At 45.8% G+C, this 26481-nt stretch overlaps 1 protein-coding gene across 2 annotated transcripts in view; it reads left to right on the top strand.

The window, feature by feature from the left end:
* The window catches only part of TMEM132C (transmembrane protein 132C), a 982344-nt gene extending 957326 nt beyond the window's left edge, over positions 1-25018 (top strand). For both annotated transcript variants that reach the window (XM_073557084.1, XM_073557085.1), the window contains one exon: positions 21272-25018. In XM_073557084.1, the coding sequence (XP_073413185.1) occupies positions 21272-22447 (1176 nt within the window). In that variant the 3' untranslated portion in view covers positions 22448-25018. The remainder of the gene's footprint in view (positions 1-21271) is intronic.
* The last annotated feature ends 1463 nt before the right edge of the window (positions 25019-26481 follow it).

The raw sequence follows: 26481 nt of genomic DNA, 5'->3' as shown, positions 1-26481 counted from the left end.
TACCTAATGTATTGTACTCCAGTTACAGCCAGAGCTGCAGTCACTGTTCTGTTGTTACCTAATGTAGTGTACTCCAGTTACACCCAGAGCTGCTGTCACTGTTCTGCTGTTATCTAATGTATTGTACTCCAGTTACTCCCAGAGCTGCAGTCACTGTTCTGCTTTTACCTAATGTATTGTAGTCCAGTTACACCCAGAGCTGCAGTCACCGTTCTGCACTTACCTAATGTATTGTACGCAAGTTACACCCAGAGCTGCACTGTTCAGCTCTTACCTAATGTATTGTACGAAAGTTACACCCAGAGCTGCAGCCACCGTTCTGCTCTTACCTAATGTCCTCCTGTTACACCAAGAGCTGCAGTCACTGTTCTGCTGTTACCTAATGTAGTGTACTCCAGTTACACCCAGATCTGCAGTCACTGTTCTGCTGTTACCTAATGTATTGTACTGCAGTTACACCCAGAGCTGCTGTCACTGTTCTGCTGTTATCTAATGTATTGTACTCCAGTTACTCCCAGAGCTGCAGTCACTGTTCTGCTTTTACCTAATGTATTGTAGTTGAGTTACACCCAGATCTGCAGTCACTGTTCTGCTCTTACCTAATGTATTATACTCCTGTTACAGCCAGAGCGGCAGTCACTGTTCAGATCTTACCTAATGTATTATACTCCAGTTACACCCAGCACTGCATTCACTTTTCTGCTGTCAACTAATGTATTGTACGCAAGTTACACCCAGAGCTGCAGTCACTGTTCTACGGTTACCTAATTACCTAATGTATTGTACTCCAGAATATATACAGGACTGTGCCTGTGTAATGAGCAATGTAGCAGTGATGCCTTTAACGGCTGTAATGTGCCTGTACAATAAGCAATGTGGCCATGTTGCCACGATGACTAAGCAACTGTCACTGATTGGTAGCGACCTAACTGTCACGACCAATCAGCGAGGTGGGATTTCTATTACAGACAGACAGAAAGAATTAGACAATTATATAGTAGACTAGATGGTGGCCCGATTCTAACGCATCAGGTATTCTAGAATATATATGCAGTTTATTTTTGAAGATTTAATAATAATGCAATAATGCACCCCCCAATCCTGACATGTATGGTTCTCTCACCCCCAATCCTGATATGCATGCTACCCCTCAACCCCCTATCCTGGTATGCATGGTCCTCTCACCCCCCAATCCTGGTATGCATGCTCCACTCACCTCACTTTCCTGGTATGCATGGTCTTCTTACTCCCCTTCTGGGGTATGCATGGTCCCCTCACCCCCCAAACCTGGAATGCATGGTCCTCTCACCCCCCAAATCCTGGTATGCACGGTCCTCTCACCCCTCTTTCCTGGTATGCATGGTCCTCTTACCACCCTTTTGGGATATGCATGGTCCCCTCACCCCCCAATCCTGGTATGCATGGTCCTCTCACCCCCCAATCCTGGTATGCATGGTCCCCTCACCCCCTATCCTGGTATGCATGGTCCCCTCACCCCCCTTTCTTGGTATGCATGGTCCCCTCACCCCCCTTTGCTGGTATGCATGGTCCTCTCACACCCCAATCCTGGTATGTATGCTCACCGTCACTCCCCTTTCCTGGTATGTATGGTCCCCTCACCCCCCAATCCTGGTATGCATGGTATCCTCACCCCACTTTCCTGGTATGCATGGTCCCCTCACCCCCCTATCCTGGTATGCATGGTCCCCTCACCCCCCAATCCTGGTATGCTTGGTCCTCTTACCCTCCTTTTGGGGTATGCATGGTCCCCTCACCCCCCAGTCCTGGTATGCATGGTCCTCTCACCCCCCAATCCTGGTATGCATGGTCCCCTCACCCCCCTTTCCTGGTATGCATGGTCCCCTCACTCCCCTTTCTTGGTATGCATGGTCCTCTCACACCCCAATCCTGGCATGTATGCTAACCATCGCCCCCAATCCTGGTATGTATGGTCCCCTCACCCCCCTTTCCTGATATGCATGGTCCCCTCACCCCCCTTTCCTGGTATGCATGGTCCTCTCACCTCTCTTTCGTGGTATGCATGGTCTTCTTACTCCCCTTTCGGGGTATGCATGGTCCCCTCACCCCCAATCCTGGAATGCATGGTCCTCTCACCCCCCAATCCTGGTATGCATGGTCCTCTTACCCCCTATCCTGGTATGTATGGTCCCCTCACCCCCCTTTCCTGATATGCATGGTCCCCTCACCCCCCTTTCCTGGTATGCATGGTCCTCTCACCTCTCTTTCGTGGTATGCATGGTCTTCTTAGTCCCCTTTCGGGGTATGCATGGTCCCCTCACCCCCCAATCCTGGAATGCATGGTCCTCTCACCCCCCAATCCTGGTATGCATGGTCCTCTCACCCCTCTTTCCAGGTATGCATGGTCCCCTCACCCCCCTATCCTGGTATGCATGGTCCCCTCACCCCCCTTTCTTGGTATGCATGGTCCCCTCACCCCCCTTTGCTGGTATGCATGGTCCCCTCACCCCCCAATCCTGGTATGCATGGTATCCTCACCCCCCTATCCTGGTATGCATGGTCCCCTCACCCCCAATCCTGATATGCATGGTCCCCTCACCCCCCTTTCCTGGTATGCATGGTCCCCTCACCCCCCTTTCTTGGTATGCATGGTCCTCTTACCCTCCTTTTGGGGTATGAATGGTCCCCTCACCCCCCAGTCCTGGTATGCATGGTCCCCTCACCCCCCTATCCTGGCATGCATGGTCCCCTCACCCCCAATCCTGGTATGCATGGTCCTCTCACCTCTCTTTCCTGGTATGCATGGTCCCCTCATCCCCCTATCCTGGTATGCATGGTCCCCTCACCCCCAATCCTGGTATGCATGGTCCCCTCACCCCCAATCCTGGTATGCATGGTCCCCTCACCCCCTATCCTGGTATGCATGTCCCCTCACCCCCCAATCCTGGTATGCATGGTCCCCTCACCCCCCTATCCTGGTATGCATGGTCCCCTCACCCCCCTTTCCTGGTATGCATGGTCCTCTCACCCCACTTTCCTGGTATGCATGGTCCCCTCACCCCCCTTTCCTGGTATGCATGGTCCCCTCACCCCCCTTTCCTGGTATGCATGGTCCCCTCACCCCCTTTCCTGGTATGCATGGTCCCCTCACCCCCCTTTCCTGGTATGCATGGTCCCCTCACCCCCCTATCCTGGTATGCATGGTCCCCTCACCCCCTTTTCTTGGTATGCATGGTCCCCTCACCCCCCTTTCCTGGTATGCATGGTCCCCTCACCCCTCTTTCCAGGTATGCATGGTCCCCTCACCCCCCTATCCTGGTATGCATGGTCCCCTCACCCCCCTTTCTTGGTATGCATGGTCCCCTCACCCCCCTTTGCTGGTATGCATGGTCCCCTCACCCCCCAATCCTGGTATGCATGGTATCCTCACCCCCCTATCCTGGTATGCATGGTCCCCTCACCCCCAATCCTGATATGCATGGTCCCCTCACCCCCCTTTCCTGGTATGCATGGTCCCCTCACCCCCCTTTCTTGGTATGCATGGTCCTCTTACCCTCCTTTTGGGGTATGAATGGTCCCCTCACCCCCCAGTCCTGGTATGCATGGTCCCCTCACCCCCCTATCCTGGTATGCATGGTCCCCTCACCCCCAATCCTGGTATGCATGGTCCTCTCACCTCTCTTTCCTGGTATGCATGGTCCCCTCATCCCCCTATCCTGGTATGCATGGTCCCCTCACCCCCAATCCTGGTATGCATGGTCCCCTCACCCCCTATCCTGGTATGTATGTCCCCTCACCCCCCAATCCTGGTATGCATGGTCCCCTCACCCCCCTATCCTGGTATGCATGGTCCCCTCACCCCCCTTTCCTGGTATGCATGGTCCTCTCACCCCACTTTCCTGGTATGCATGGTCCCCTCACCCCCCTTTCCTGGTATGCATGGTCCCCTCACCCCCCTTTCCTGGTATGCATGGTCCCCTCACCCCCCTTTCCTGGTATGCATGGTCCCCTCACCCCCCTATCCTGGTATGCATGGTCCCCTCACCCCCCTATCCTGGTATGCATGGTCCCCTCACCCCCTTTTCTTGGTATGCATGGTCCCCTCACCCCCCAATCCTGGTATGCATGGTCCCCTCAACCCCCTATCCTGGTATGCATGGTCCCCTCACCCCCCAATCCTGGTATGAATGGTCCACTCACCCCCAATCCTGGTATGCATGGTCCCCTCACCCCCCCAATCCTGGTATGCATGGTCCCCTCACCCCCCCAATCCTGGTATGCCTGGTCCCCTTACCCCCCAATCATGGTATGCATGGTTCCCTCACCCCCCTTTCCTGGTATGCATGGTCCCCTCACCCCCCTTTCCTGGTATGCATGGTCCCCTCACCCCCCTTTCCATGTAACCACGACCAATCAGCGTCGCGGCCCTCTGTCCGCGACCAATCAGCAATGCGGCCCTGTAGCTGCGACCAATCACTGCCGCGGCCCTGTACAAAAATAATATTAAAAAATAAATAAAGTTATTCTCACCTTCCGACGGCCTCCTGTCTTCTTTCCACGTGCCCGGCCTTGCGTTCCCAGTAATGCTTTGCGGCTTAGACCGCTGATGACATCGGTCTTCTTTCTCGCTCTCGCGAGAGTGACGTCGGTCTTCTTTCTCGCTCTCGCGAGAGTGATGTCATCAGCGATCTAAGCCGCAACGCATTATTGGGAACACGAAGCCGGGCGCGTGGAAAGAAGACAGGAGGCCATCGGAAGGTGAGAATAACTTTTTTATTTTAATTCTCTTTTTTACAGATTAAGGCCTGCGCCTGCCACTGATTGGTCGCGGCCTGGTGGCAGCGACCAATGAGTGGCAGGCGCAGCTTACCATTACAAACAGCTGCACCTGTCACTGATTGGTTGCGGTCTGGCGTATAGAGTACTTCAAAAGGGATGGTGCACAATTATATCTGTGAAAACATAATACAAACTTAGGCTAGTTTCACACTAGCATTTATTTCCTGCAGCGCACGGCACCGCTAAGCCCCGCCCCCTGCAGACTCCCTGCTCGCCCCATCCGGTCATCGCCGCCTACTAGCGCACATGGGCGCTTGCGATCTGCGCACCCTATCTTTAGCATAGGGTGCGCAGATAGTGCGCTGGCCGTGCGCTAGCAGGATTTTGCCGTGCGCTGCGCACTTTTGAAGGTGCACCAAAATGCAACATGCTGCGTTCGGCGCACATGTGCGCACATTCAAAAGTGCGCAGCGCACGGCAAAATCCTACTAGCGCATGGCCAGCGCACAATCTGCGCACCCTATGCTAAAGATACGGTGCGCAGATCGCAAGCGCCCATGTGCGCTAGTAGGCGGCGATGACCGAAACTGCAACGTGTGAATGCAGCCTAAGTGTTTGAAATAATTTTCATTTGTGACATAGCAGATGTTTAGGCAGTAGTCCTCAGAGACGTACTGAACTCTTTCAATGATGCATTGTCTTAGGCCGTTCATATCTTGTGGCTGAATGGGCAATACACTGAGTCCTTGATGTAGCCCCACAGAAAGTCATAAGGTGTTAGATCTGGCAATTGTGAAGGCAAGAGCAACATTGGGGAATCAACCTGAGACAACCTATCAATGAAACAGTGGAGTTCTCATCTGAGGATATATTTATGCTTGTCTGAACAGACGAAGACTGCTGCCTACTAGAGTTGAGCGAAACGGGTCGAAAAATTTCAAAAGTCACCGACTTTTGGCAAAGTCGGGTTTCATGAAACGAAACCCGACCCTAGGATGAGGTCGGCCACGAGGTCGGCGACTTATGCGCCAAAGTCGCGTTTCAAAAGTTTGTTTTGCACTCTTTTTCAGCCAATCAGGATCCACGGACACTGTGGGCAACGTGATGACATAGGCAGGGGTCACCACCATCTTTCAGAAGGGCATGCAAGTGATTGGCTTGCTTTGGTGGGCGTCACAGGGGGTATAAAAGGGCGTGCACGCCGACCGCCATCTTACTTCTGCCGATCTCAGTATAGGGAGAGGTTGCTGCTGATTCTGTAGGGAGAGCGTTAGGCAGGGAAGAAGACAAAAAAACTGCTTCTGCTGCTAGCAATTTGGCCTGCACAACACACCAGTCACTGTGTGTGCAGTGCAAGGGGAGGCTATATTGTGGTGTATCAGTGGTGTTGGTTGTTGGGCTGCCTTTTAAGGCTTCCTGACAGGCTGGCATTGCTGTTTACCCACTGCTCCGCAAACTGCTTTTTTAAAAGCAATCCAATCTCCCTTATCCTCTAGTCACTTTTGTCACAGCTGTGCCATCGAGCCTGTCACATAGCGCTCAGATATTCATTGGGCCTCACACAATCCAAAAGTGTCCAGTGTCCAAAAGTGTGTGCAGAGATTCAAAATCTCCCTTATCCTCTAGTCACTTTGGTCACAGCTGTGCCATCGAGCCTGTCACATAGCGCTCAGATATTCATGGGGCCTCACACAATCCAAAAGTGTCCAGTGTCCAAAAGTGTGTGCAGACATTCAAAATCTCCCTTATCCTCTAGTCACTTTGGTCACAGCTGTGCCATCGAGCCTGTCACATAGCGCTCAGATATCAGTGGGCCTCACACAATCCAAAAGTGTCCACAAGTGTCTGCAGAAATTCAAAATCTCCCCTGTCCTATAGACACCTTGTACCTTGTTTTACATTACTATATAGTTTGTTGGATTTTGTCTACATTTCTACCAAAAATGAGGAAGGCTGGTGGAAGAGGCCGTGGAATTGGGCGGGGGTTGGCAGCTGGTAATGATGGTGTTGGTGGTGGATCTGATGGTAGTGGCAAGAGCAAAATAGGACCGAATGCAGGAGGTGTTGAGCATGCGTCATCGTCTGGCTACATAAGGCCTCAAACGCTTAGTTTTCTAGGAGTTGGCAAACCGCTTTTAAAGCCAGAGCATCAGGAAAAAGTTTTGTCTTACATTGCTGACTCAGCCTCCAGCTCTATCGCCTCCTCTTCTTCAGTTGTAAAAAGTAAAAGCACTGAGTCGTCATTGGAGGCTCATGTTCATGAACCACACCTTTCCTTGTGTCCTTCACCCCAACCAAGATTGAAGGATGACGCAGGCCATACTACTGATTACTCCATGGAGCTGTTTTCACATACCATGCCTGGATTATCAAGTGAAATGGTGAATTACCCAGGCCAAGATGAATCTGACATGGAGTGCACTGATGCACAGCCGCTGATGGATGATTCTGCTGGTACATTCACTCAGAGCACTACATTGTCCTCGCAGTGTACAGAGCCAGATTCTGACCCTGATGAGACTCAGGTGCCCCTTCCCGCACACTATACCACCATACACGGTGACACAGAGGAAGGTGCACATGACATAGAAGAGGAGGTGATGGATGACCCAGTTGTTGACCCAGATTGGCATCCATTGGGGGAAGAGGGTGCTGCTTCCAATAGCTCAGATGAGGAGCATCCACAGCAGACATCGACATCGCAACAGCTGTTATCTGGCAGGCCCGGAGCACTCCAAAGACAGGTTCCAAACATCAAAAGAGTTGCTGGACAGCTTGTCCAGAGGGTCAAAAGATCACAGCGTGCTAGGCCGCAAAATGTCTGCCAAAGTAGGAAGAGTGCAGTGTGGCACTTTTTTGACCAAAATCCTCATGATCAGGCCAAGGTTATCTGTAAGAAGTGCACAAAGACCTTTAGCCGAGGGAAAAATCTGAAAAATTTGAATACCAGTTGCATGCTTAGACATTTAACCAGCATGCACTTGCAAGCGTGGACACAACACCAAACCTCAAGTGCCACATGTGCAACTGATCACAACGAAGGTAGTCAGCAACGCTACATTGTTTCCCCCACTGTAAGCCCACCGGTTAGCACAGCAGCAAATGTTGAGGTGTCGTTGCAAGGCCACAGCAGTCAGGGAATCCCACTGTTATATCAACGAAAGACTGATTCTAGGCCATCAAAAAGAACACCAACTCCATCACCATCATCAACCCTCTCTCAGTCCGCCCTGTCCACCGCTACTTCCACCATATGCAGCTCTCAAGTCCAGCTCACCCTCCCAGACACTATGAGTAGGTCAAGAAAGTACTCAGTCTCTCATCCGCGTACACTGGGTTTGAACGCCCACATTGCCAAACTAATCTCGTTTGAGATGATGCCCTTTCGGTTGGTGGAAAGCACAGCTTTCCGCGAACTCGTGGCCTATGCAGTACCACGCTATGACCTACCCAGTCGCCACTTCTTCTCTCGCAAAGCCATCCCAGCCCTCCACCATCATGTGAAAGACCGCATTGTCCATGCACTCAAGCAGTCAGTGAGCGGAAAGGTGCACCTCACAACTGATGCATGGTCCAGTCGGCATGGCCAGGGCCGTTACGTGTCCATCACTGCGCACTGGGTTAATGTGGTGGATGCAGGGTCCACAGGGGACAGCGGTGGTGGGACAGTGCTGCCTAGCCCACGGTATAGGAAACAGTTGGCTGTAGGCGTTCGACCCTCCTCCTCCTCCTCCAGAAGCGAAAGCTCGTCCACAGAGCGCAGTCGTACGAGCACTCCATCTGCAGCTGCCACTGTTGCACACGATGTGTCCCCCTATCGAGCAGCTAGTGGAAAGCGTCAGCAGGCTGTGTTGCAGATGATGTGTTTGAGCAACAGACACACCGCCGAGTTGCTGGCCGAGTACTTGAAGCGACAAACTGAGTCATGGCTGGGCAGTGTACATCTTGAGGCAGGCAAGGTAGTTAGTGATAACGGCCGTTATTTTGTGGCAGCCATAGCCCTTTCAAAACTCAGCCACATACCTTGCTTGGCTCACACCTTGAACCTGGTGGTGCAGTGCTTCCTCAAAAATTATCCGGAGTTAACAGCCCTGCTCCAGAAGGTGCGAAGACTGTGCGCGCACATCCGCCGGTCGCCTGTACACTCCGTTCGTATGCAGAAGCTGCAGCGATTGCTCCACCTTCCCAACCACCGCCTCATTATCGACATTGCAACAAGGTGGAACTCCACCCTGCACATGGTGGAGCGGCTGTGCGAGCAGAGGCAGGCCATAATGCATTTGTGGGAGGATACACGGCCAGGCACTTTGAGAGCAGACATGGAGTTGACAGGTGTGCAGTGGTCGAAGCTGAAAGACCTCTGTAAAGTCCTTCAGTGTTTTGAGGAATGCACACGGCTGGAAAGCGCAGACGACGCCATCCTAAGCATGAGCATCCCACTTATGCGTCTGCTCATGCAAACTTTGACGCACCTTAAGGAGCAGGCGTCTGCAGCCAATGTTGATGAGGAGGAAGAGGAGGAGGGAATCCTTGATGACATTCAGCCATTGTCTGCTCAGGGACCTCTCCTGGACGAGGTGGAGGAAGAAGAGGAGGAGGAGGATGATGATGGGGATGATTACTTAGGGGAGGAGGATGCATCTCGTGGGGCAAGTGAAAATGTTGGCGTGGCAAGGTCTGGTACAGGGTTTGTGCGTGACTAGAGGGATGTGGATTTGCCAGAAAGTGCTCCTCCACCCTGCACTCGCAGTGCATCATTGACACCGGGAACATTGGCCCACATGTCAGATTATGCCTTGCAGATCCTAAAAAGGGACCCCCGCATTGCCAAAATGATGAACGATGACGACTACTGGTTGGCCAGCATCCTGGATCCACGCTATAAAGGCAAATTACAAAACATCATGCCACAGGAGAACCTTGACCTAATATTGGCTAATAAACAAGCAACTCTGGTAAATCGGTTGCTTGAGGCATTCCCAGCACACAGCAGCGGTGATGGTTCTCACACGAGCCGTACGGGCCGGGGTCAGCTTGGCAGAGGTGTTCGTGGTGCACACAGCAGAAGTGGCGTTGGAGACAGGGGTTTCATGACAATGTTGTGGACTGATTTTTCAAATACCGCTCACACAACTGGTAATACTGCATCGATGGAAAGTGACAGGAGACAGCAGTTGTCAACTATGGTTACAAACTACTTTTCCTCCCATATCGATGTTCTCCCACACAGGTCATTCCCCTTTGACTATTGGGCCGCTAAACTGGACACCTGGCCTGAATTGGCCCAATATGCCTTACAGGAGCTCGCTTGCCCAGCTGCAAGTGTGCTATCGGAAAGAGTCTTCAGTGCAGCTGGATCAATCCTGACAGAAAAAAGGACCCGTCTGTCAACCCAAAATGTGGATGATCTAACCTTCATTAAAATGAACCATGCATGGGTTTCCAAGGATTTTATCCCACCTTCCCCTGATGACACATAGGGTGACAGAAAAATGGCTTGCTTTGGTCCACCTCTTCCTGGGACTTCACCTATTTCGCCTTTTGCATCAGCTGAATGTCCAACATCAACATATGCCACTTTCTAAAACTCCCTAACTGTGCTGCCTCCCCCCCATGGCCGGGGTCACCACCCGGCGCACGACACCGTGCGAGTGCCGTTGCCCTGGACAGGTGGGTAGGCCGACTCTTGGGCGCGGGCACTGGCACAGGGTCCCTCATAGTGCAATCAAGTGTCTCTGACGGTGGTGGTGCACACCCGCCGTCAGACACACCGCTGTACTATGAGGGGCCCAGTGCCAGTACCGACGCCCACGAGTGGGCCCCCCTTGCTTGGGCAGGGCCCCAGCATTTGCAATCTTTACCTCTCCCTGCTCCTCCGCTGTGTAATCTGGGCCGTCAAATCCATACTGGGCCTAACACCGTCTGAGCCTGCCTCCTGATGTATAGACATATATTTTGAATGTGTACGCTATCCATACATGTTATCTGGGGATACGGTACCCTTTCTAACCTTTGTGCAATCACGTGCAATCCATACTGGGCCTAACACCGTCTGAGCCTGCCTCCTGAGACATATATTTTGAATGTGTACGCTATCCATACATGTTATCCGGGGAAACGGTACCCTTTCTAACCTTTGTGCAATCACGTGCAATCCATACTGGGCCTAACACCGTCTGAGCCTGCCTCCTGAGACATATATTTTGAATGTGTACGCTATCCATACATGTTATCCGGGGAAACGGTACCCTTTCTAACCTTTGTGCAATCACGTGCAATCCATACTGGGCCTAACACCGTCTGAGCCTGCCTCCTGAGACATATATTTTGAATGTGTACGCTATCCATACATGTTATCTGGGGATACGGTACCCTTTCTAACCTTTGTGCAATCACGTGCAATCCATACTGGGCCTAACACCGTCTGAGCCTGCCTCCTGCGACATATATTTTGAATGTGTATGCTATCCATACATGTTATCCGGGGAAACGCTACCCTTTCTAACCTTTGTGCAATCACGTGCAATCCATACTGGGCCTAACATCGTCTGAGCCTGCCTCCTGAGACATATATTTTGAATGTGTACGCTATCCATACATGTTATCCGGGGAAACAGTACCCTTTCTAACCTTTGTGCAATCACGTGCAATCCATACTGGGCCTAACACCGTCTGAGCCTGCCTCCTGAGACATATATTTTGAATGTGTACGCTATCCATACATATTATCCGGGGATACGGTACCCTTTCTAACCTTTGTGCAATCACGTGCAATCCATACTGGGTCTAACACCGTCTGAGCCTGCCTCCTGAGACATATATTTTGAATGTGTATGCTATCCATACATGTTATCCGGGGATACAGTACCCTTTCTAACCTTTGTGCAATCACGTGCAATCCATACTGGGCCTAACACCGTCTGAGCCTGCCTCCTGAGACATATATTTTGAATGTGTACGCTATCCATACATGTTATCCGGGGAAACGGTACCCTTTCTAACCTTTGTGCAATCACGTGCAATCCATACTGGGCCTAACACCGTCTGAGCCTGCCTCCTGAGACATATATTTTGAATGTGTACGCTATCCATACATGTTATCTGGGGATACGGTACCCTTTCTAACCTTTGTGCAATCACGTGCAATCCATACTGGGCCTAACACTGTCTGAGCCTGCCTCCTGAGACATATATTTTGAATGTGTACGCTATCCATACATGTTATCCGGGGAAACGGTACCCTTTCTAACCTTTGTGCAATCACGTGCAATCCATACTGGGCCTAACACCGTCTGAGCCTGCCTCCTGAGACATATATTTTGAATGTGTACGCTATCCATACATGTTATCCGGGGATACGGTACCCTTTCTAACCTTTGTGCAATCACGTGCAATCCATACTGGGCCTAACACCGTCTGAGCCTGCCTCCTGAGACATATATTTTGAATGTGTACGCTATCCATACATGTTATCCGGGGATACGGTACCCTTTCTCACCTTTGTGCAATCACGTGTAATCCATACTGGGCGTGAGAACGGCTGGCGAGCTGTTAAGCAAGCTACAGCACCTGTGGTTTGCACACGCAACTTTTTCATTTTTTCAGGAATGACGGTTAGGCCTAATTCCGGAACTGCGGTTGACCTGCACTTACTGGGAAATCATTGTTCGCGGGTAATAATTGTAATCAGTGATCCCCATCACTAACGTTATTCAGCGGGTTATCTGCACCTGTAAGAGACAAACGCTGGCCTTTTCAGTGTAGCGCACATGCAGCCACGGACATGTAAGGGCATGACACACCAGTTATTGGCCAATCTCATGTGCCAGAGCCTCACGTGTCCCTCTAGTAAGCCGGACTCGGACCGCGGGGCATGACGGAGTCTCGCTCGTTAACGGAATTAAGCTTGCAATGTGTGCATCTGTAGCTGGCATGGTTGAGGTTTCCCAGGTGGAGTCGAATTTAACCGTAGGCTCCACTCCTGGTGGTGCCCTTCTGGACATTCCTTTAAGGTTCAGCTTTGCAACCATACTGCCCACGTAAAACAAACACTTTGCCTTCATGAACGCTGTTTGGAGGGTCATGACTCGTGGGAATAACGCCGCCCAATCAGTTAACCTGCTAGAGAGATCCTTCGTTGCTCCCAAGCATGACATCACACTCCCTAGGAAGAAGGTAATGCCACTGTGGCGACCGTACTCCTGGGGGCGACACAAGTGCACTGATGCCCAGCCACTGCTCGATGAATCCGCTGGTACATTGACCCATACCACTACATTCCCCTCGCACGCTACCCGGCCTGAATCTGACCCTGATGAAACTCAGGTTACCCTTCCCATATAGAGTTCCATCTTACACAGTGACAAAGAGGAAGCTGTAGATGAAAGTGCAGGTTCGGCCCACCCGCCATCAGACACACCACCGTACTATCAGGGGCCCTGTGCCAGTGCCGTCGCCAACGAGTGGGCCCCCCCTGCTTGCCCAGGATCACAGCACTTGCAAAGTTGAAATACTGTGCAGTGAGATGGAAGATGGGGACGACGAGGAGTCTAGACTAGTACAGGGATTCCCTAGCAAGGAGACTTATTTGATTGTTTTCAATGTTGGGACAGCAATTTTTGGGGAGCACTATACTCTGGAGAATGATAGATGGGGCCCACCATACACTGGAACATTCCAAAGGGGGACATCAGACACTGGAGCAGCATTTACAGGGCCCATTATACACTAGAGCATTAGAAATGGGGCCCATTATGTTTGGAGCATTATTTGGGCCCATAAGACAGTGGAGCTTCATCCATGGGGACCAACGTATACTGTAGCATTATGTGGAGCTCATCATATACTGTTTCAAACATTATATGGGACCAATGATTCTGTATGGAGAAATAGATGGGCCTCGTCATGAGATGTAAAAAGTGAGGTATTTTTCATTGTACTATACCGCTATTTCTCTGCCGTATCGGAGCATGATGAGTTGTGGTATGTGTTAAAGGGGCGCTCTTTCGCCCAGGGCACATGAAAACCTGCAGCCAGCCCTCCCCCCCCCACAACTTTAGCCAAATAACCCCCATTTTTCAGTGCGTAACTTGTATTATGAAGTTAATTAAGGTTGACAAGCTTAAGTAAGAAGAATTGATGCTTTTGGCATTCAAATGGGCACTGTAGGTGTGTTTCCTGTCCTCCTCTCACTGCCGACTTTTATTCCCCATTGACTTACATTGGGTTTCATGTTTCGGGACGACCCCGACTTTTCCCTATAATCGGACGATCTTGCTCGACCCGACTTTTGGAAAAGTCGGGTTTCACGAAACGAAACGCGACCCTAAAAAACCAAAAGTCGCTCAACTTTACTGCCTACACTTCTGCCAATGTCACCAATGGAAAGCTCTTTAAACATTTGTACCGTATTGATAAAACTTGGATAGTGTCATGATCCAAGGTGGATCTGACAAGTAAATGGACAAAGTGAACTTTTTTCCTTTGGCTTGGTGCCAAAGTGGGTTGATTGCCCCCGGTGGCCACTAGAATTATTACACGTGGTGTCGTTTGTTCTAAGTTGCCCCGGTGGTGGTGAGTGGTATTACACTTTAGTTTTAATGTGCACGTATTACAAATCAGGTGTGAGGCTCTATGAAAGTTTCAGGTGTGTTTGATGATCGTTGGTGATATTGATAGGTAGTCATTTACAAGGAAGCCTGGGTGAAAGATGAAGCTGAGCAAGAGTCCTGGGCAGCCCAGCCAGAGGGGACGAGTGGCAGCTTTGGAGTCTGCAAGGAGTGCTGGCATGGATTGGTGGAGTCCAACGATGTGGTCTGCAAGAAGGGCTGGCATGGCGTGGTGGAGTCGCAGTTTATGGTGTCAGCAGGAAGTGCTTGCATGGCTTGGTGGAGTGGCGACTATGGTGAGAGTTGCACTCAGCATGCTGGACTTGGTTGCTGAAAACTGGACACAAGCATGCTGGACTTAAGGGCAGAAAAGTTGGACTCAAGCATGCTGGACTTTTTGGCAGAAGCTGGACTCATCTTTGGGACTCTGTTTACTGGGCAGCTGCAACTGGTGGTGGACTCTGCTCCAAGCCTGCACTATGGTGATGAATCCATTATGGTGATGGATCCGGGTGGAGGAGAAGATGCATGCAGGTGGTGGGCTCTGTTGCTAGGAGCGTCTAGGAGTGTACGCAACAGAGCAAAGCTAAGTGGTGTTCCCCCTGTATTGTCATTTTCCCTTATGTGTGTTTAGTGCAGTGGTGGGATTAGTTTCCGCACCGACCAATTCCCTAGTGAGGGTTTAGGTGCAGGGCGAGTCAGGGTTGAGGTACGCGTGCGTCGCCCAGTGCGGAACTGGCAAAGGGAACATTAGGAGTGCAGGGACACTGGCTCAGGGGAGTACAGGAGGTCTCCACGTCCCTATTCCATATAACAGGGCCCACCATTGTTATTATTACCCAGGTTTCCCCTTTATTATTTAAATTCGCCTTACTGAAGGTGGGGTTTCCAGACTACTGTATATATAACGTGTATTACCTAAATTCGCCAGTTGGAGGCGGTGTATCCAGCTGCACATTTTATTATTTAAATTCGCCCTACTGGAGGCGATGTATCCAGGGTCACGCGTGTCATGGGTTCGCCTTGCGGTACTCGCTGCGTCCAGGCACACGTGACCGTGACAGATAGTATGTCTTTCCATCTTAATAAATCTGTATACCAAGGATATTACTTTGAGCCATTTTTTTTGTATCATTATATGTATATACAGTGGGTATGGAAAGTATTCAGACCCCATTAAATTGTTCATTCTTTGATTTATTGCAGCCTTTGGTAAATTCAAAAAAGCTAATTTTTTTCTCATTAATATACACTTTGCACCCCATTTTTGCAAAATTATTAAAAAAGAAAAACTGAAATATCACATGGTCATAAGTATTCAGACCCTTTGCTCAGTATTGAGCAGAAGCATCTTTTTGAACTAGTACAGCCATGAGTCTTCTTGGGAATGATGCAAAAAGTTTTTTTCACATCTGGATTTGGGTATCCTCTGCCATTCTTCCTTGCAGATTCTCCCAGTTCCGTCAGGTTGGATGGTGAATGTTGGTGGACAGCCATTTTTAGGTCTCTCCAGAGATGCTCAATTAGGTTTAGGTCAGGGCTCTGGTTGGGCCAGTCAAGAATGGTCACAGAGTTGTTCTGAAGCCACTCCTTTGTTATTTTAGCTGTGAGCTTAGGGTCATTGTCTTGTTGGAAAGTGAACCTTCGGCCAAGTCTGAGGTCCAGAGCACTCTGGAACAGGTTTTCATCCAGGATATCTCTGTACTTGGCCGCATTCATGTTTCCTTCAATGGCAACCAGTCATCCTGTCCTTGCAGCTGAAAAACACCACCATGTTTCACTGTTGGGATTGTATTGGGCAGATGATGAGCAGTGCCTGATTTCTCCACACATACTGCTTAGAATTATAACCAAAAAGGTCTATCTTCATCTCATCAGACCAGAGAATCTTATTTCTCATAGTCTGGGAGTCCTTCCTCTGCTTTTTAGCAAACTCTATGCAGGCTTTCATATGTCTTGTACTGAGGAAAGGCTTCCGTCGGGCCACTCTGCCATAAAGGCCAGACTGTTGGAGGGCTGCAGTGATAGTTGACTTTGTGGAACTTTCTCTCATCTCCCTACGGCATCTGTGGAACTCAGCCACAGTGATTTTGGGGTTCTTTTTATCTCTCTCACCAAGGCTCTTCTCCCACAATTGCTCAGTTTGGCTGGACAGCCTGGTCTAGGAAGACTTCTGGTGGTCAGAAATGTCTTCCATTTAAGGATTATGGAGGCCACTGTGCTCTTAGGAACCTTGAGTACTGTAGAAATTCCTTTGTAACCTGGGCCAGATTTGTGCCTTGCCACAATTCTGTCTCTGAGCTCCTTGGCCAGTTCCTTTGACCTCATGATTCTCATTTGGTCTGACATGCACTGTGAGCTGCAAGCTCTTATATAGACAGGTGTGTGCCTTTACAAGTCAAGTCCTATCAGTTTATTTAAACACAGCTGGACTCCAATGAAGGCGTACAACCATCTCAAGGAGGAACACAATGAAATGGGCAGCATGTAACTTAAATATGAGTGTCTAAGCAAAGGGTATGAATACTTATGACCATGTGATATTTCCGTTTTTCTTTTTTAATAAATTTGCAAAAATGTATGTATTTCTGTTTTTTTCCATCAAGATGGTGTGCAGAGTGTACATTAATGATAAAAAAATGAACTTTGCTGAATTTACCAAATGGCTGCAATGAAACATAGAGTGAAAAATTTAAAGGCGTCTGAATACTTTCCATACCCACTGTATTTGAAATTAGAGCTTATTCTTATCATTTGCTTACATATTTTATGTTTTTGAAATGTATGGCCATGATTGTGTAGTGTAGGACACCATATGTGAATGATATCACTATTCATCTTGCCTAGTCTAGAAAAGCCCTGAAAAATAGAAGGTGTAATGATCTTACACCTTATATTAGGCTATGCAAGTGTCCCTTATGAAAATTGACCATTTAGTCAGAGGCAATTATATGGCTCATGTGTCAGCTCTGTTTGACTGCATAAGCTATTTATCATATTATTTGTGCTACATGCTGCATAATGATGGAATGGTATACATAGCAAGATGATAATGAACACATGAATTAATTAATCTTTTTAGTACATCTTATTGGAAAAGAGGGCATGGGTGGATGGATGAATGAATTTGCATACCACCTACTAAATTTTCTTTAAGAACAGGACCTTATTAATATTCACATTGGCGATTATTAAGTCTTGCTTTCCACATACACTGACACGCCAAAATATCTAGCAATCTAATAACTCACAAATTGCCATCACTTTGAGTTCTGGCTTTCGAGTCTAAAGTTTGTTTACTAGAAAATATTATATTGCTTTTAATTTTTCCTGGATTTAAGTGAAACTTTCTTGCATTCTGTATCCTAAGAACAAAAAAATCAAAACGATAAAACGTGAAAAAAGAAGAAAGTCATTGTGATCATACGTCTTGGCTTATTAAGTTGTAAATATAGTTATTTGCTCTTTGCTATGAGTTTGTAGGTGTACAAAACGTAATATTATTTTGTGTAAAAATCTCATATTTAGGCTGAAAGTTCTGGACAAACAGCTGAACTATTTGTTTTCTTTTCTGTATTATGTTTTTAAAGTTTAAGAAAGTTTATGAAATGTATTTTAACCCCTTAACGACCGCCGATACGCCTTTTAACGGCGGTAATTAAGGGTACTAAAACCACAGCGCCGTTAATTCACGGCGCTGTGATTTAAGTGAATAGCGCCCCCAGTGTCGGATTTTCTCCGGTGTCTCGGCTGCCAGGGGTAGCCGAGACCCCATAGAACATGAATTGGTCAGTTTTAACCGACCCCCGCTTTTGCGATCACCGTTATTAACCCTATAACGGCGACCGCAAAAAAAAAAAGCCGCGATTTTACATTTAATTTCTCTCTCCTTTGATGTGATCGCACATCAGAGGAGAGAGAAATAGGGTCCCCGATCCCCCCCCGGTACCTCTCCGTGGCCCTCCGTCCCCTCCCAGTGGTCCCACGTCCCGCCGGCATCCTCCGATGGGTGCCGCCATCTTGAAAATGGCGCAGTGCGCCCACCGGGAATCTGCCGGCTCCGGCTGGCAGATTCCATTCATTATTTTGATCACTATGATAAACGATCATAGTGATCAAAATAAAAAAAATAGTACATAACCCCCCCGTTTATCACTCCCTTATATAGGCCAATATAATGAAATAAAGAAAATATTTTTTTTTTCAGTTTTCCATTAGGGTTAGGGTTAGGGTTAGGGTTGGGCTAGGGTTAGGGCTAGGGTTAGGGTTAGGGTTGTGCTAGGGTTAGGGCTCGGGTCATGACTAGGGTTAGAATTAGGGTTAGGGCGAACTAGAATTAGGGTTAGAATTAGGATTAGGGATTAGGGTTGGGATTAGGGTTAGGGTTGGGATTAGGGTTAGGGGTGTGTTGGGGTTAGGGTTGGAGCAAGAATTGAGGGGTTTCCACTATTTGCCAACTTTGGGGGTCTAAAAATTGGGGTCTAAAAATCACTTTTGTGGAAATAAAAAAAGACTTTTTATTTTCACGGCTCTGCGTTTATAAAGTTTTGTGAAGCACTTGGGGGTTCAAAGTGCTCACCACACATCTAGATAAGTTCCTTAGGGGGTCTAATTTCCAAAAAGGGGTCACTTGTGGGGGGTTTCCACTGTTTAGGCCCATCAGGGGCTCTGCAAGCGCAACATGATGCCCGCAGACCATTCCATCAAAGTCTGCATTCCAAAATGGCACTCCTTCCCTTCCAAGCTCTCCCATGCGCCCAAACAGTGGTTCCCCCCACATATGGAGTATCGGCGTACTCAGGACAAATCGCATAACAACAGTGCGGGTATGATTTCTCCTGTTACCCTTGTAAAAATAAAAATTTGGGGGCGAAAAGATCATTTTTGTGGAAAAAAAATGGATTTTTTATTTTCACGGCTCTACGTTATAAACTTCTATGAAGCACTTGAAGGTTCAAAGTGCTCACCACACATCTAGATAAGTTCCTTAATGGGTCTAGTTTCCAAAATGGGGTCACTTGTGGGGGGTTTCCACTGTTTAGGCCAATCAGGGGCTCTGCAAGCGCAACATGATGCCCGCAGACCATTCCATCAAAGTCTGCATTCCAAAATGGCACTCCTTCCCTTCCGAGCTCTCCCATGCACCCAAACATTGGTTCCCCCCCACATATGGGGTATCGGCGTACTCAGGACAAATCGCATAACAACTGTGCAGGTATGATTTCTCCTGTTACCCTTGTAAAAAATAAAAATTTGGGGGCGAAAAGATCATTTTTGTGGAAAAAAATAGATTTCTTATTTTCACGGCTCTACGTTATAAACTTCTGTGAAGCCCTTGGGGGTTCAAAGTGCTCACCACACATCTAGATAAGTTCCTTAATGGGTCTCGTTTCCAAAATGGGGTCACTTGTTGGAGGTTTCCACTGTTTAGGCACATTAAGGGCTCTCCGAACGCAACATGGCATCCGATCTCAATTCCAGCCAATTCTGCGTTGAAAAAGTCAAACGGCGCTCCATCCCTTGCGAGCTCTGCCGTGTGCTGAAAAAGTGGTTTACCCCCACATATAGGGTATCGGCGTATTCAGGAGAAATTGTACAACAAATTTTGTGGTTGATTTTCTCTTTTAACACTTGTGAAAAGAAAAAAAATTGGTTCTGAAATAAATTTTTTGCAAAAAAAAGTTAAATGTTAATTTTTTCCTTCCACATTGCTTTAGTTCCTGTGAAGCACTTAAAGGGTTAATAAACTTCTTGAATGTGGTTTTGAGCACCTTGAGGGGTCTAGTGTTTAGAATGTTGCCACTTTTGGGTGTTTTCTGTCATGTACACCCCTCAAAATGACTTTAAATATGATGTGGTCCCTAAAAAAAATGGTTTTGTAAATTTTGTTGTAAAAATGAGAAATCGCTGGTCAACTTTTAACCCTTATAACTTCCTAACAAAAAAAAATTTTGCTTCCAAAATTGTGCTGATGTAAAGTAGACATGTGGGAAATGTTATTTATTAAGAAATTTGTGTGACACATCTCTCTGATTTGAGGGCATAAAAATTTAAAGTTTTAAAATTGCAAAATTTTCAAAATTTTCGCCATATTTCCGTTTTTTTCATAAATAAACACAAGACTTATCGAAGAAATTTTACCACTAACATGAAGTACAATATGTCACGAAAAAACAATCTTAGAATCAGCGGGATCCATTAAAGCGTTCCAGAGTTATAACCTCATAAAGGGACAGTGGTCAGAATTGTAAAAATTGGCCTGGTCATTAAGCTGCAAACTGGCTCTGTCGCTAAAGGGTTAAACATTGATGATACATTGATTTCGTCAGGAGTTAAATTGTATCACAATGCTAAATTGTAACCTATAAAACTAAAGGTGCTTTTATTAAATATGGTGTTCTGTGTAATGTTAGCTATAGCTACACATGGACATTTTTGGCTTTTTTTACTACTGTAGTCAATTGTATATTGATTAACACATGTATAGTACATGCATACCTTGTGAGCCTTTTATGTACTGATTCTTCAGCAAGATAAACTGAAGAAAGTCACACACGACCTTAAATTGTCTGTCAATTACTTCTTTAAAAACATAATCTCCTTACAGTCTAAAAAGAAGAAGAAGAATGTAGCCCCTGTCGCTCCTCTGGTCTACCTTCTCTTAACTCAGACACGGGCCTCTGTTCAGTAAATGGATCTGGTGGTCACATGTCCCTATAGTTAAAATAAGTTGTATGGAGCTAGCCTCTTTAAAAAAAAGTGGTACATGACTTAAATCACCATAGAACGTTCAATATAACTGATCAAATATTGACATCTAGAATTGGCCTTATAGAAATGCAAATGCACTTGTTTCTTTTTCTATAATGCAAATGTGATTTATTTAACTCTTTTTTTTCTTTTAGGAAGCGGTGGTCAGTGTCTGGATACAGTTCAGTGATGGCTTAGTGACACCTCTTGATATCTATGATCCCAAGGATTTCACAATATCTGCAACATCATTGGATGAGTCCATTGTGTCCACTCACCAAATAAATCCAGTAAAGTGGCCAACTGTAATAGCAGAAAGTGAAGGACAAGGTCCTTTGGTAAAAATAGACTTTATGATCTCTGAGGCCTGTCAAAAATCAAAGAGAAAAAGCATTCTTGCCGTGGGAAATGGTTATATTAAAGTGAAGTTTGGGCAAAGTGATGCCATTTCTCCAGGTGAGACTGAATATGAGGAAGAAATAGAAAACCACACTAGTGACCGAAGGCAAAAAGCTTCAGACCTGGATCGTTATGGTATTGATGGAAGGTATGATGGTTCTCTTCTCGAACGTGATAAAAGTGCCATAAGAAAAGGAAGCACAACTGCTATATCTGTAATAAATGGCAGAATGGATGGCAATAAACTTTCTGAAGACAGTCCTTTGCAAAATATCCCAATTGATTTTACCAATTTTCCTGGCCAGGTGGACTTACCAAAAAGTAATGGAGAGACTGAAGATAATGACATCCTAAATGCATCTAGAGGATTGAGTGACCTTGAGATAGGAATGTATGCTTTACTCGGTGTTTTTTGCCTTGCCATATTGGTCTTCCTTATTAATTGTGCAACATTTGCCCTTAAATACAGGCACAAACAGCTGCCAATAGAAGGTCAAGCTAACATGACTCATTCCCATGACTGGGTATGGCTTGGTAATGAGACAGAGTTGTTAGAGAGCATGCCAGATGTATCTCCGCAGCAAGATGAACATACTACTATCATAGACAGAGGAATCACCCTAGAAGAGAGTCATCATCTCTTTAATGGTAACTCCCAAAAGAACTTGCAGGGCCAAACTCATCGGCCAATGGAAGAAACAGAAAAGGCAATGAAAAACAAAAAAAATGATCCTCTACATTCCCCAACTTCAAAAAGAAAGAAGGTGAAATTCACTACATTCACCACTATCCCAGCTGATGACAGCTGCCCAACAGTCAACTCATTGTTGACAGCCAATGAGGATGATATTAAGTGGGTATGTCAAGATATGGATTTGGGAGAATCTAAGGACCTAAAAAACTATATGCAGAAGCTAAAAGATAAAATTTAACTTGGAGTATGGGGAAGAAATGCCACTTATTTTGATGCTTTTGATTTTATAGGTCATGATATGATGAAAAGGTTGTAGAAAAAAACTATGTATGACAAAATAGATGCCAAAATGAGTGATGTTTTCCAAGGAACACTACATTAAGACTATCTATACAGATTTTAAGACCTGAACAACTCAGCAAAAGAATGTGACACAGTGAGACTCTTTTGTGAATAAAATGAAAATTTCAGATAAAGTGGACATACCAAAAACAATTTTTTAAAAAAAATATGTAAAACTCGGCAAAAAAAAGTAATTTTATATTTCTAAGAAAAAGCAGCTACATGATGGCAAGTAAAATGATATTTTCAGAAATCCAGGAAAAATTAAGTTTACTGCTTGTTCCATTTTCTGTAAATATGTACAATATTTAAGGAATGAAAAATGTCAAAATTTAGGGGTTTTTTTTATTTCAAATATTTCCATCACGTATTAATTATTACTAATTTACATGGCACATTTTGATTTTTATTATACTTCGTCTTCCCCTAAATAAACATTAAGTTCACTTATTAGACCAGTGAATGGTCTCTTGCTGGAATGGGATTTAGCCAAAATAGGGAAAAAAAATATTGTCATGCATTGTACTATGGTAGGTGCTACATTGTGAAATTCTGATCAAATTTTGTACAAACTCTAATTTTCAACATCAGCACAAGCTTTAGTTCTTGTAATTTATTCTGTTTATAACAAATTAGGTTTTAAAGGAAAAAAAATGTATTTAGATTATTTCTTTTGACATAGGGAAATTTGCCACAAGGAAAATTTGCCGCAGACTCTGCTGGAAATGCATCTGTGTATTGGATTATTGCACACTCTCCTGAAGTCCTATGGGCATTTTTACCATACAGCTCCAGAATATGGTCTTGTGCATGAGGCGGAAAACCTCTAAGTGTAACTGGCTTGTGCATTCATATCTATTGGCTATCATTTCTATTTCAGCATATACAGCATTGATCATAGACCAGGATTTTCAAAGCTTTTCATTACATGTAAATGCAATTATACAAAATCAGGTGATACTTTGGATATCAGTTCAATGCAATATCTCATTCACAGACATAAAATCTTATACTGTCTCCAAACCAATAAAATCGGGGTTGTAGAAATACAAGGCATTAAAGAAGCAGTCCCACTAAGTTTTTTATTTATTCTGTGTATATGCATATAATGTAGCATGGGTATATTAAATACTCACCCAGTGCGGGGTCCGGGGTCTTCTCTGCTTCTCAGTGATGTCACAGCTGTTGTGACTCACCGGCTCACTCTATGCTTTATGACTGAGCCGGACGTCTCTTTTACAATGAAAGCCTATGGATCCTTGTTCTGACATCTGACTGGGATGATTTAGCGAATCCTGCTTTGAGCAGGGGGTTGGACCAGATGGCCCAGGAGGTCCCTTCCAACTCTACGATTCTATGATTCTATGATTCTATGATGCTCAGTAGGCTTACATTGCTTAAGTCACTTCAGGGTCACACAGAACGCAGTATGAGCTGCAGAATCTGCGGAGTGGTGAAAGGACAAGAACGGTACTGTACACCGGAAAGCGCAGTGGCAGGTACACTAACAGTACACAAACATACACACATTTAAAGGGGTTTTCCCGTCTTCAAAATCCTATTGCTATATATAGTAGGTGTAATAATAATAACAATAATAATATTAGCAAATATCTCTAATAAGAAATGTAGTAAAGTTCTTCTGACTGGCTAAGTCACTTACCCCATGTGCAGAGTATTGAAGTAGCTTAGGTATCCATGGTTATGGCCACATACAGCTAACTAACTAACTTCCTCTATATGAGTGGCAGCAACCATGGATGCCTAAACTACTGCAATGCCTTGAACATGGATTAAGCATCTTGGACATGGAAATACCCCTTTAATGAATAAAAAAAACATACTGGGAGTGCTTCTTTAAGCTAATATAGCGTACATATGCCTTATGGAGATGAGAGAAAGAGTTCTTGTCTGCTGGTGCGAATATACTGTATAGATATTATCAATTACTGCACAAATATTGTGACGCATCTTTACAGTGATTTTAATATCTGATGGGAATGGTGTTCCACAATGGTAATGTTAACATAAAGTAGAACTCAAAACATGCCTTCTCTGAAAACACTTCACAGAATGACCATCCTTTTGTTAAAGAGAAGTTTTTGTTGCTCGTTCTCAAATTCTGTAACCTAGGTTAGGGCCTTGGAAGGTCCAAAGCTACTGGCCCCATTGTACTATAGGGTGTGAAGACATGCTGCCAGACTGTATATGGACACCAGCAAGAGAATCATTGTCCTCCGGTTCATGGGATGAACACATTGTTGCCTGGATAAAATTGGGGAATTGACAGCTATTAGAAAACATTGAATGAAAAAATAGATAAGAAATCAGAACTAATGGCATCTAACATAGATGGGAATTAAACCATGACATGCATAAAAAGTATTGTAGACTGGAAGAATGTAATATTTATTTATATATACATATATAATTATACAAATTGTGATTAAATACATCATGTATTAAACTTGCCTTGTTTCTTCTTGTTTGACTTGTCTGCTAATAGTGTAATTTGTACATTCATCTCACATCATCAGTTTCTTATCAATTTGTGTTGCCCCAATTAAGGTGTGCATGTAAAAAATTGCTAAAGTAAATGTAAATATCAGGCTTGCAAGTGTTTGAATCACAGTGTTACTCATCTTTATATGTAAGAGACAAGAAAATAAAGCATCACTATTGTACTTCTGGAGAAATGATGGAACACAGCTCAGAAATTGCTCATCACAATCATAATACCAGCTTGTTGGACTTATCATCCAATCTACCATGTGGCTGCAATTTCGCATGTCTTGATTTGGAGTCATAGTTGGATGCAAAAACTGATTGTGTTTACAGTCAGTGCTATTATAGACACTGAGGGTGAATTAATCTCTGAATTACTTAAAAACTTCACAATCCTCTTATATTGCCAAGTAAGGTATTTCTGCAGCCTTCGTGGGCCTTTGAAGAGTGAAATCACAGCTCTGCTTCAGCCAGGTCAAACTTTCTATGTCTGTCCGCTTCTCTTATCCACTCTCACATATTTGTACTCTCCTTTACACTTGTTTGTATTGGTGCTTATCTTAGGTCCCTATTAGCTAACATGTTTCATCTACCAATACAAAAAAGTTTGTAAATCCCAGTATATGTTATTCACTATTCTTCCAACGCTAACTATTTGGCTACTTTTACACTTACCACTTTTTTTTGCGGTCCGTTATTGCGGCCTGTTTTTTCGCGCCGTATCGGCACAATTTTTATGGTCTGCCACAGTAACGGGATGCAAAAAAGCTTGCGGATCGCCGCTTTTCAGATTTCCAATACTATAGAAATAGTATTGGAAAAAAAAACGGCGTTACGCAAAACCGGAAGTCACGGTGCGCCGCAAAAACAAAATTCCGCTTGTTTTTGCGGCCCCATTAATTTTCATTGGGGGCTGTGTCCGTACGCAGTGAAAAAGCTCGAACAAGCTCGATCTTTTATCACGGCCACAATTACGGCCCTCACGGCCATGTGGCACACGGCGCACCGTGGTATTTTTGCGGGCCCATAGAAATCTATTGGACGCAAAATCGGCCTGCAAAAACACGATAAGTGTAAAAGCAGCCTTAATGCAGCTAACATCAGCAGGGAGAAAGTAAAGGACTTCAGTAATTCACATTTTCCCACACTCTGTTGCATGTTGAAATGATTTTAGCAAATAGCCAGAAAGTGATTGAAATTCCCAACAGAATAGATTATACATTTTCAGTTTTAGATTACTATTTTTTAATATGCATGTTCAGTGAGGATTAATAAAAGGAGATGATAAATTACTTGTTTAAGTTTTGTTTTTTTAATTTACTTTGGCAAGCAGGTAAAAGTAAAAGCATTCACCCCCCTGGGTTTTTACCTATTTTGTTACATTACAACCTGTGTGTAAATATTTTTGTAATCCAATTTGTGTGT

Source organism: Dendrobates tinctorius, unplaced genomic scaffold (assembly GCF_039654945.1).
Source record: "Dendrobates tinctorius isolate UK_male_01 unplaced genomic scaffold, ASM3965494v1 ptg000243l, whole genome shotgun sequence".
NCBI lineage: Eukaryota > Metazoa > Chordata > Amphibia > Anura > Dendrobatidae > Dendrobates > Dendrobates tinctorius.
This window is presented reverse-complemented; position numbering and strand designations above follow the sequence as displayed.